Source organism: Amaranthus tricolor, chromosome 2, assembly GCF_026212465.1.
Source record: "Amaranthus tricolor cultivar Red isolate AtriRed21 chromosome 2, ASM2621246v1, whole genome shotgun sequence".
Classification (NCBI taxonomy): domain Eukaryota; kingdom Viridiplantae; phylum Streptophyta; class Magnoliopsida; order Caryophyllales; family Amaranthaceae; genus Amaranthus; species Amaranthus tricolor.
This window is the reverse complement of record NC_080048.1, coordinates 10,069,259-10,081,767: the sequence shown is the minus strand read 5'-3', so window position 1 is coordinate 10,081,767 and position 12,509 is coordinate 10,069,259. Positions and strand designations below refer to the sequence as shown.

The 12,509-nt window shown below is 30.0% G+C and overlaps 2 protein-coding genes across 2 annotated transcripts; both read right to left on the bottom strand.

The window, feature by feature from the left end:
• Window positions 1-1,249: 1,249 nt before the first annotated feature.
• On the bottom strand, window positions 1,250-2,960 carry LOC130805309 (uncharacterized). Its single transcript, XM_057670024.1, has 3 exons — window positions 2,919-2,960; window positions 2,759-2,845; window positions 1,250-2,660 (listed from the first exon to the last, which is right to left on the bottom strand). Exons 2-3 carry the CDS (start codon window positions 2,759-2,761, stop codon window positions 1,788-1,790), a joined length of 876 nt encoding a protein of 291 aa, XP_057526007.1. The 5' UTR covers window positions 2,762-2,845; window positions 2,919-2,960; the 3' UTR covers window positions 1,250-1,787.
• Window positions 2,961-6,861: 3,901 nt separating this feature from the next.
• Window positions 6,862-10,840, bottom strand: LOC130805311 (uncharacterized). The gene is made up of 7 exons (XM_057670025.1): window positions 10,684-10,840; window positions 10,363-10,466; window positions 10,091-10,132; window positions 9,892-9,918; window positions 9,671-9,776; window positions 8,231-8,474; window positions 6,862-7,105 (listed from the first exon to the last, which is right to left on the bottom strand). The coding sequence occupies exons 2-7, from the start codon at window positions 10,437-10,439 to the stop codon at window positions 7,029-7,031; spliced, it is 573 nt and encodes a 190-aa protein (XP_057526008.1). The 5' UTR covers window positions 10,440-10,466; window positions 10,684-10,840; the 3' UTR covers window positions 6,862-7,028.
• Window positions 10,841-12,509: the final 1,669 nt, after the last annotated feature.

Sequence of the window (12,509 nt, the reverse complement as noted above, 5' to 3'; positions counted from 1 at the left end):
GTTTGAAGTTTCTTTTAAATGAATTTCGAAAACTTTTGGGGAAGAACTTTTTTGACCTATTTGATCTCCACTTTTCTTTGATGGTCCATTTGCTTGGGGACAAGCAAGGGTTTGGCTTGGGGGAGTTTGATGTATGCACTTCGTACTATATTTTTATGCTCCTTTCCCTTGCATTTTATGGCATTTTGATGTGTGATTTCGCATTTTCCATGTGGTTTTACGCTTGGTTGGAGTTTTGTGTGTCTTTGATTATTTTCAGGCCATTTTATTTTCCGCACGGTTTTTTATTAAATGATGGGGAATGTAACCAAACAAGGGGAGTTAACATTTTCTATGTTTTTTTTAGATACTTTTAATTCTTCACTTTAGGAAAGAAACTTTGTAACTTCATTTACTTTCGTTCATCATTTGGTATTCGAATTCAAGTACTATTTCTTTATCCCTTTTCTTGTTATTATTTTTAATCATGTTTCCTTTAATGAATTCTTGTTTTGTTGCATTTAATATGTGTGAGTAGTTTCTTAATCTAAGGTTAGATGGAACCCTAGCCATGATTTTGATGATGAATTATTGAGTTTCAATCCCTTTTTGTTATGCACAATCCTTGTTCATGCTTGATCTCTTATGCTAGTTAACTTACGTTTTTCAATGGAAACTTTGGAAATTGTAGTTAACAATTTATTCATCGTTAACGAAAGTTAGAGTTGAATGAATGGCCTTTTAGATCAAGGGCTTGATAATCTTCATGAAAATAGATAGATTTGATTGTTGGATCTTATAGAATATTGTGCTCAATGTCATTACTATACTTGATTCCATGAAAATATGTTTGATAGTATGGTAGTGAAGCTAATAGTCTTCGAAAGGAGTTATTAGTATTCTTAATGGTGTATTCGTCCTATTGAACTTGGTTATGATTGTTGTAAGGGTAGTAGGATCTCATTGTCATCATATCATGCTAGTGGGGAAGTTTATCCCTGGATGTTTTAGTATCATCGATTTACTTTTCTAATTTAATTGTTTGCGCTCTAGTTGTTTAGTTAGTTTAGACATATATCCTCCAAATTTGTGTGTTACCTAGGATCAATTGGTAGCCGGAAAATAATCACTTACTATATTGTTCCCTGTGGATTCCACCCTAACTGCTGCTATACTAGTTGCATATTAGGAATTGTTTGGTAGTACATAAACGACCTATCAATATTCCCATCAGTGACAATTCTAAAATGGCTTTTTTGGGCTACTTTATTTCAATGCTTCCATGTAACTCATTAGCTTGGAGTAGTGTTGCTTCATTGAACCATGTAACTTTCTGTGAGTAGCATATTTAATCTTATATGCAAAACCCTAGTAATAATTATCCTGAAATTCTTCCTCACAATGTCTATAATTTCAGATGATGCTATGTGTGGTCTACTTTTGAACAGATCAAGTAACTCTTCCGCACACCAAGAAGCCTTGAATTGCCTATTTGAATCCATATTCCTTTGACAAGTATGTTGACCATCCACTGTTTTCACAACACATGAAGCCGTCTTCCTATCCCAACTAGCAAAAATCCTAAATGGACACCCTTCAACACATCTTACTCCAATTCTTTGCAATCTTTTTTTGTCACTTGCACAAATTTTAACATTTCTCCCTTGAGCAATAGCATATCTAGTAACAGCTTGTCTAAATTCAAGAGAATTACCAAAAACAATTCCAACACACCATTTAAACCTCCTAAAATCTGTTTTATCATTTACTATAGTAGGTGTGACAATTTCATCATCACTATTTTCATATTAAGACACAATATCATTGAAAGAGCACTCACCAATCTTCAAATTTGATTGAACAACACCTTCATCCCCCTCCACTGACAAGTCCTCACTCAAAACAAGCTCAATTGACCCATCTCCTTCAGTTTCATCCTCATCTGATATGATATAGTCTAGATCTGTGCTATCATCTTCATCTTCAAAAGCTTCTTCATAACCCTCATTTATCTCACCAGATGCAATTTTACCAGGCCAAGTCTCATACCAATCACAAGTAAAATCTAGCTCATCTTCAGATAAACCTTGTTCGATGGGGATTAGCTTATAATTCTTTTCATGTTGTGAGTTTATGGGGCTGTTTGGGATATGAAGAAAGCAACTTTGATTTTCAGATTCATTACAAATATCTGAAATATTAGGTGGGTTGGGTTTTATAATGAGGTCTTGGGGACCACTTGCCTCACATGTATCTTTATGTGCTTTCCTAGGTGTTAATTTCTTCCTTTCACCTACAAAGCCATATGCTTTACCTACATTACTGAATTCTTTTTTTATTTTCACAGACAATTTGTCATCATCTTTAACATCAACAACATATACATCTACAGCCCTAAAGTCAGTACCAACATTACCCATTTCACTTACAGAAACATCATTGATTAGTTTCTTCAACCCTTCCTCAAAAGTCATTGCCTTAGGATCTAAGTAGTATAAGCTAAATGGAGACTTGAAACCAATATCTTCCTCAACTATTCCCTTAAGTTCAAACCAAGATAACTTGTCAGGTTCTATGCTCATGGATTTACACATACCACCCACATACTCTAATTCAAACCTTGTCTTTTTAAACACCCCACCAAACCACCATTTTATTGTAAAGGAATCACACTGACTAGCCTAGCATAGATCAAATCAAGAACAAAATTTAGAATGCATAATTGGAGATGAAAATTCGAAACCCCCATCAATTTAATTTACAAAATTCGAAAACTTACCATTGATGGCTATAGTCACTGGAAATGACGGAGCTGCGATTATAGTCACTAGAATGGGAGCTCAAAAGAGATGGGCTTCTTCACTCACTGCTTAGAATGCATAATTGGAGATGAAAATTTGAAACCCATCAATTTAATTTTACAAAATTCGAAAACTTACCATTGATGGCTATAGTCACTGGAAATGGCGGAGCTGCACTTAATCACTAGAAATGGGAGCTCAAAAGAGATGGGCTTCTTCACTCACTGTTGTGTCGTCAATGGAGTGGGAAGTAGAAACAAACATGGAGCAGATGGGGTAAATTGATACAATATATGAGATTATTCATGGTTAATCGATAGTTGGGATTATTATAGGAAGATCGTGAATAGGTTGGATTATTTTGGGTAAATTTTCCTTAATATTAACAATATTAATGTAAATTAATATTAATAATATTAACATAAATTATTAATATTAATTAATATTACCAATATTAATAATAGATAATAGATAATATATAATAGATAATAGATAATTGATTTGCTCAACCAATAGACTAAAAGTCAATTAAAAAGCTAGCCAAAAAGCCATAAACCGAACACGTCAAAAGTACATTTTGTTCAAATAAATAGTGTTAAATCCTTAGCCACATTTTGTTCAAATTAATATTAATTATTAATATTAATTAATATCTAGTATGTTTAGTTTTAATTTAATTACATCTTATAACATTCTACTTTCATAGTTTATCTATTTATTTTATTTTAATCGGCTAAGAAAAGAGAAGAATTACATGATAATGAAATTCAAACCTTATTTTGAAAAGCCTACTTTCTCTAAATGAATTACTCCTTCATTTGCATGTATGTGTACTTTCTCCATTCTGAAATACTCGCTACATTACGATTGTTGATACTATTTATCGTTTAAATTTATTTTATTTATTACAGCTAATATGTAAGAAAATATAGTCGGGTGAGATCTTGTTTGAATCATCTAATCGCATAGTTTTAGAATATTAACTTTTACAATTTTTAGATGTCTATATTTCACTATATAAATGATCAAAATAACACATTCGATTGTGTAAAAAGTCAAATGTAATAAATATAGTAAAACAGAGGAAATACTTTTTCTGTCTCTTTGAATTTGCATTATGAGACTTGAATATTTAAGAGATTTTTGAGTTCCATAATACAAACTCCAACAGCAGAATAGATTTTTATTTGTTCTATTGTTATAATATTATGTAAATCTATATAAAATATTTTAAGATGAAAGATTATAATGTTCGTGATAAAAAAGGAGTAAATTAATAGTACGTACAATTGTTACGGCCCAAGAGAACAACTAAGAAGTATGCAAGGCAATAAAATGAGAAGAAATAAGGGAAATAGAAATTGAAAATCTAAAAAGAATAAGAAAATTAATGTAAAAATTCAAAATATAAGCAACTTTTAAATTTAATATTCAAAATAAGCACTTTTTGCCCAGGGCACAGGTTCGAGGTTGTTCGCTGTCAGTCAATGTCTTTATTCGCTGTTTAACCATTGTTGACCGAGCTTCTTTGTTCGCTGTTATTAACAGCGAACAAGTACAAGGATAATTAGGCACACTTGCTTGTTTCAATTTTTATTGCTATTTTCTTGGGCCATGTCAATTTTATAAGGCTTATTTTTAGGCTTTCAATTATTAAAACTTTCTATAATTAAATAAAATCACCATTAATCTCATGATTATCAACTTTTCCAAATTGTTAGGAAATAAATTAGAAAAGTTAATTTTAGTTTTTTAATTAAAATAACATTCTTTTGGAGAGAATTAAAATAACATTAAGTCACTTTATATAATTAAATAAAATCACCTCTAATCCCATAATTATCAACTTTCCCAAATTTTTAGAAAATAAAATAGGAAAGCTAATAATTAAAATTCTAAAAATAAGCCTTGTAAAATTGACATGGCCCAAGAAAATAACAATTAAAATTGAAACAAGAAAGTGCACATAATTAGACTTGTAATTGTTCGTTGTTAATAACAGCGAACAAAAATGCTTGATAAAAATCTTTGTTCGTTGTTACTAAAAGTGAACAAAGACCTTGACTTATTTTACCAAGCTTCTAACCCCAAACCTGTGCTCCAGAAAAAAAAATACTTATTTTGAAAAATAAGTTTAAAAGTTGATTATTTTTTGAATTTTTTATATTTATATTAACTTTCTTATTCTTTTCAAATTTTTATAACAATTAAGGTATTTAGTACTCCTACAAGCTTTAATTACATCGTGGCCTCGCACAGTTGCACAGCAACGTAACCTACTTGTAAAGGGATTCATAAATCTAATTAATCTATGTCTGCAACAAACAATATTCATTCATATAATTATTAAAAAATTGACTACTAAATAAATATTGATTTAAATTGATACCACCATTATTTTTCGCATTAAATTTGTAGAAGACCATCTCACCATAGTTATAATTAATTATTTTAAGGTTATAAGTAATCGTATTAATACTACAAGTGTACATTTGGTAACCTAATAAAAAATGATTCATGAGACGTAAAGATGAAAGTTTGGATTACGGTTTAGTTTCTATCAAAACCAAGTCAAACCAAAAAACCATTCGGTTTTCTTTTCATTAGACCAAAGTCATACCCTTTTTGACATAAATTTTTGGAAAAAGTATCTATAATAATCCAATCTATTCATGATTTTCCTACAATAATCTCACCTATTGATTAACCATGAATAATCTCAACTTTAAAAGGTATATTCGTAAAGTAAACCCGGTAACCAAATGACTTGCAATAACAAGTTTTGTTTCTATAAAAAAATATAAATTAAAATAAAATATCAAAAAAATGTTAAAAAAATATTTTAAAAATTTTATGATTTTTTTTATTATTTAGAAAATTTTGTATGTAAATTTTTGAAAATTTTCTAATATTAAATTAATTTTTAGTTTACTATTTTAGTGAATTACATACTATAGCAGGTCATCGAGTTACTCAAGACAAAAACCCCTAAAATTGGAATTGTTCATAGTTAATCAATAGGTTGGATAATTGTAGGAAAATCATAAAAAAGTTGGATTATTATAGATAATTTTTTCCTTAATTTTTTTTAAAGAATTCCCAAAATAAGTTTAACCAAAGTTAAAGTTTTCATTTTAATTTTTAAAAGAATTAAATTTATTTTATGCAATTTTCCATTGTTGGCTACACAAAAAAACCCGGTTCCTAGTTCCTGCATATTTGGTCAACAAACTACTCCTATGTCCCAAAATGATTGCCACAATTGAAATTAAAATCTCTCACAAAAATATCGATGATGACAATCAACTTCCCTTGATTCACAACAGCCTTAATGAAAAAGCTTAAGCAAAGACCGTCTACAGAAAGAGCTTAACAAGTTCTTGCACATTTGTTGAGCCTATTTTGGCTAGATAATTGATTAAAAACATAACAAATGAACAAACAGTGACGTACCAAGGAATTGATTTCAATTTTTCTTGAGGCCTTGGCCAAGTGATAGATGGAAGGACTGCAGCTCTTACCAAAGGTGAGACTGGCACCAGCTGATAGAGAATGGCGAGAATGACTAAGCACACCATTTCATCTTTACATGAGTTAAAGAATGTCAAGAATGGCGAGAATGGGACCCGCTTATACAAAATGGCAAGTATGGCGACTGGCGAGAAATGGTCAAGAAGAAATGAAAAGATGAGAATGTGAGAAGAAGATAAAGGAAAGGCACTTGCTGACATGTACAAAGTATTGTTCATCATGAACAATATTCCTTGCTTACAAATATTCTATATTTAGAGGATATAATCCCTTCTAAGGCAGAAAGATCCGGAGGAAAAACACTCATCTCCATCCATTTCTCTTCCATTCCCTCCGAAATAACTTTCCTTCCATTTCTCTTCCTCCTAAATAAACCACCAAGAACAAACTCCCTACAGATTTCAATTAGAAAGAGCAAGTTTCACGCTTCCATGTAAAATATAGAGGATAATTTTGTACAATTATAGCTCAATAACTCAAAACTAAATAAAATATGAAACTAAAAATCAACGATGATAAAAAAACTAGATGAGAAAATCAAAAGGTAATCTACAACTCAAACAACCCAGAAAAACGGTAAAATTAAGAGAATACAAACTACATTCAGTTCCCTACATAGTGAAGTGCAAGAACATGTCTCATAAGCAGTTAAAAAAGTAGTAGAATTTGACCATTATGATCATTAAGATTACAAATTTGGTTTTAATCCTGACATGCTCAAAATCTCAAGAAATAACCTTGCGGATAAACAACCTTGTAACCCCAAGCTCTGCTAGCAATACTTTGCGAATAATCTGCAGTACATGATACATACATTATTGTTTGACAACTTGTTTGGATACAATGACTTGGTGAAAAAGTTCGAAAATAGAATTTTATTTATATTTTTTTTCTATCTTTCAAATGATATATGTAAGAGGGTAAGAGAACAAAATCAACAACACAAGTCCTCAATTCTCACATAATAATAGCGACAGTAAGTCACTAAATCAAAGAGTATGATAGGCAAATAAAAACCTAATATTTTCAACAAGAATATCCTTTGCCATATGAGATAAGATAAGCAATGAACAACCATAAATACTGATTAAGTTCCAAAATACATTGAAGTATAGTACCCTAATATTTGTATTAGTCTTTTAAGAGGAAAAAAATTGAAGATGAAAGGCAAATAAAAACCTAATAGAAGTATTTTCAACTAGAATATCCTTTGCTAGATGAAAAGAAATGAGCAACAACCTCCATGTTTATAATTTTTTAAATAATACCGATAAAGTTCCGCAATGCATAGTTGCTTATATTCTTGAACGATCCAAAATGGTAAATGAGGTTTAGAAGAGGGAGTACCATTTTACATCAGTAATCCTGTTTTCCCAAATTACTTATTGATTTGTTTTTAAAAAAATTAGAGCGTAAATAATTTCAAATCTGAATTAATTTCTCTTACTATTCTGAAGAATAAAACAAGGAGTTTTGTTAATAATACTACATAATATAGCATCAAACTCGATGATGGTAACATGTGCTTATCTGAATTGATAACAAGGTATACTTGATGTAATAAGTACTTTATATATTAACCACAATAATGCATGAGCAATTTGACACGAAACATTCCATGGTATTAATTTAATAAATGAATGTTCATGTGACTGATTTCATTTCTTCAATATATCCTATTCAATCCTAATGTCAGGAAATACTTAACTGAAAACTCATGTATACGTTTCTACACTATGTTACTTGGACTCCGGTACAGGTATGTTTCCAAGTATCGAACATGTCTATAATATTCAATTTTACACCTAAAAATGAAGTGTCCTAAGTGTCTACCAAAGTTCGATCATCAACAATACGACTGGGTACATGAGTCAGAATGAAGAATCAGAGCTACATTGTAACTACATAAAGAGACTTACCAGAATCATGTGTTTCCAACGAACATAACTCTTTGACTTGAAAGTCACTAGGTTGAGGCTCCTTAAAATCTTCCAAGTCCTTGACATCATCATATTCAGGATACGGACCATCTTGAAGTTCAGCAAAGAAATAAAACAGCTTGGAATCATCTTCAGAACGAGCGATGAAATTCATGCACACCACTGTTTCAGGTTGGTGCTGCCTATCTGCAACAAGTACCTCCTTCAGCAACAAATTTGTGCACTGCAACAAACATCTCAAATATTATGATAAAGTTGCACAGCTGTGTTTAGAGTAGAATTAGTAGTTCAAATTGGTACAATCTTTAAGATTTTAAAGGGATAATGTTTTTTTAGGGTGGGTTTCATGGGAGGAAGGGGAAGAAATGCATGAGGTAAGGATCCTTACATCTCAAATGTCCATGCAGAATTTCAATCAATTCAAATAGCCCATGATCCTTAGATCTCACTCTCCTAGGGTATCAATAAGTCCATTGGAAATATTTCACAAAAGTACAACATATCAAATCAAACACTTAAGACTCATAATAGCTCACACGCCCTATTCAGAATTATCAGTACTTCTTTCACAACTCCCACAATATTGGTCGTACCAAAATTTGTAAAGACTCGTCATTGTAATTGACTCACATCTATGGTATTAATATTTGAGTTAATATGAAGTACATAAAATAGTTCAACAATGAGATATAAAATAAAATGCCTACTGAATCAAATTTTGTTTCTATTCAAATAAAATTTTACACAAGCCTAAAACAAGCATTGATGTGCTTCTCCAACACTAAAGCAAAAATAAATCTTATGCTTGTAGAATTATAAAATTAACTTGAGAATGCATATATAAATAACAAGAATGAAATTCAAGAAAAGGGTGGTCATGTTATGCAAGGTAAAATAAAAATAGATGCTATAGCATATCTTCAGAACACACACATATGCCTAATCAATCAGTTTGTTACTCCGACTCTTCATTTTGGTTCACGTACCCATATCCAATCCTTGATACTAGGACATTGGACACTTCATTTTAGGTATAAAAATTGCATATTGAGACGGGTCCGATGCTGGTAAACGCACAGTTTTCCGAGTATGTCGATACCGATACCTGAGTCAACCCCCCCAAACTAATTCAACTTCTAATGGGGAGCAGTGGGAACATCAAAAGAAGAGACACAAGCAAAGAGGTAAAGATTGTAAGCAATGCAAAAAAAAAAAAACTTTAAAACAACTGCATATAAAGAACTTTATAAGTGAATCTACAAAAGGAATACAAAACAATCGATCAGCTATATAAGAGAAAAAAAATAATCAACAGATAATGCCCAAGACAGTATGACACTAAACAAACAATAGGGAAAATAAAAAGTGGATACAATCAAATAAAAAACGATGAAGTGGACTTTAGTATTCAAAACTGACCTCTTTAGAATTGTAGTAGGTTAGCGCCTTTTCGGCAAGAGGCTTATAGAAATTCAAATTAGCAAGAGTAGCCACCCTCCTGGGAGGGCCTTCGAGATATCCAGGGCTAAACAAAGCAAAACAAAGAAAAATACCCAATGAAGGGGTAACGAAATAAATAAAATCGGGTTCAAAAAATAAAACAAAACAACACAAATTCACTCATTCATTCAATTACTTACGTATCAGACTCCTCCTCCTCATCAACACTATTAAACAGATAAACAAAATCAAAAAATCAAAATTCAAGTCAAAATTACTAGTAATAAAATTCCAAGTAAATAAATTAATTAAGCAAATACAGTATTAAACACATAAACTGTTGAACAGGTAAACAAAATGAAATCAAATATTAAAATTAAGCAAAGATTACACACATACATTTGATCACGATCAATGTAATAATCTCCAGGATAATCCAGGCTGAGAAAAAGCAAACAAAAAACCAAGTGAATTATATTACTATGATTAAAAATTCAAGTCAATAAAATTAAGGAAATATTAAACACATAGAAGTACATACATATAACGATCAAGGTTTGGGGCCTTTATGCGGCACAGATGGTAAACGAATTATGGATCGGAATTAGCAATAACATAACTAACAAGTAATTTTAAAAAATTAATTAAAAACATAACAAATGAACACGTACCAAGGAATTGATTTCAATTTTTTTTGAGGCCTTGATGAATGAACTATATCACCGCCATCGGGGTCGATCGTCGCCATTAAAAGAGCTTTTTTTTCTGAAAAAAACTTACAAAAACAGGAAAAAAAAAACAAAATAAAACTTGATAGATTAAACTAACACAAACATAATAGAGATTAAAACTAACAAAAATCAATAACCCTAACTAGAATGAGATCAGTTAACCAAACATAAAAAACAGGAAAAAAAAAAAAAAAAAAAAAAAAGATAATCAAAACAAATCGAAAAACTTAATAGAGATTAAACGAAAATTAACAAACTAACCTTGAAGATGAAGAGATTTGAAGAAGAAAGGGTTAAGGTTAGAGAGAGAATCAGAGAAGGAGGCGGCGAAGAGGGTTTTCGTGAAATGGTAACTGCCCTAACTGGAAAATGAAATGGGTTATAGAACAACACAAATTCTAATGAAGGACGGTATAGACATGCTAGCCCATTTAATATTTTTATTAAATAAAAATAGAAGTAGAGTTTCATCAAAAACCGAACACATTCTCATTTGAAATTGTCTTTTGTAAAGATGGCTCTTAAAAGTCCAATCTAAATCTAATTTATGTTAATTTTAAAAAAAAAAAACTACTATTGAAATCAAAATTGTGCGTGTTAAGTGAAATCTGAAAAGTCACATAATATATTTGGAGTTATAACAACATTTATTTGGGGTTATAACATAATACATTTGGTATTATACCAGCATATATTTTAGGGTTATAACTTCAAATATATTATGTTATAACTTCAAATAAATTATGCCCTAGATATATTATGTGACTTTTCACATTCCACTTGACACGTGCATTTTAATTTCAGCAGTAATATTTTTTACAATTAATATAAATTAGATTTTGGCTGGGCTTTTGAGAGCCGTCTTTATAAAAGACGGACTCTCAAGCTCGAAATTGTGAATTTCAAAAAGTTCATCTCATTATTTGTGCATTATTTATGTTAGTTTTAATTTTTCTCATCAATCTATTCACCTTTCTTCAACCTATACTATCCATCCTCAAGTTTTCTCTTATCATATTTTCTAAAAATTCAGACCATTACTTGTTGAATTAACAAGTTTGATTAAACTTTTCATCTTTTCATCTTCTCTATTCTTCTTTGTTCACAAGTAAACAAGTTTGATTCATTTATTTGTTGATTTATTTTTTTTGGTATTATTTGTTTAATAATAGGTGATTTTTTGTAGGATTTATGATTGTTCTTGTAATTATTTGTTTCATAATATTTATGATTGTTTTTGTAATCTTCTATACAATATATTAATGAAGAAACAATTAGGACACATGTCGACTTCACAATAAAAGTTTTCCCGCTCTTTTCATATTCTTATTATCTATACATCTATCTATACAATATACTAATGAAGAAACAATTAGGACGCATGTTGACTTCACAATAAAAAATTTTCCGCTCTTTTCATGTTCTTATTAGGCAAATATATTTTAGCATATCATGTATTATCTTTCCGATTAGATTGTTTAATATATTAGTTACAAAAGATTTTAAAATCATATCTTATTTACTAATTTTTACCATATACAATCAATTAAAATATATAGTATCTTTTAATTACAATGGATAATTATCGGATAACATATTAATTAATTATGTAAAAATTTTATTTTCATTAAAATATTTTGTAATAAATTAAGAAAAGAAAATAATTTTGAAATAGCTTTTTTATAGATAATCATATACACTACGTAGTGTAATAAAACCGTATCCTTTATGATTATTTTTTCCCCTTGTTTTTTTATCCTATTTATGCTACGTCTGTAAAAAACCGCAGCATATGTGGCGCAGCAGATGAAGTTTTTTCCACTAGTGTACTTACATGACTATATTAAAAAAAACTACACAAATCAAATAGACTATGCATTAATTATTTAAGTAAATAATAAGAAAAAAATGTTGGTGAAATAAATTTCAAATGATAATTCTATTACCTATGTTTGAGAAAATTATGACACATAAATAAATAAATTAGGTTATTTGTTTATTATTATAGTAAAAAAATACTCCCTTCATTTCTTAATAAAGTTCCCACAAGTAATGTTCACGGGAATTAAGAAAAATAAAATCTTTTA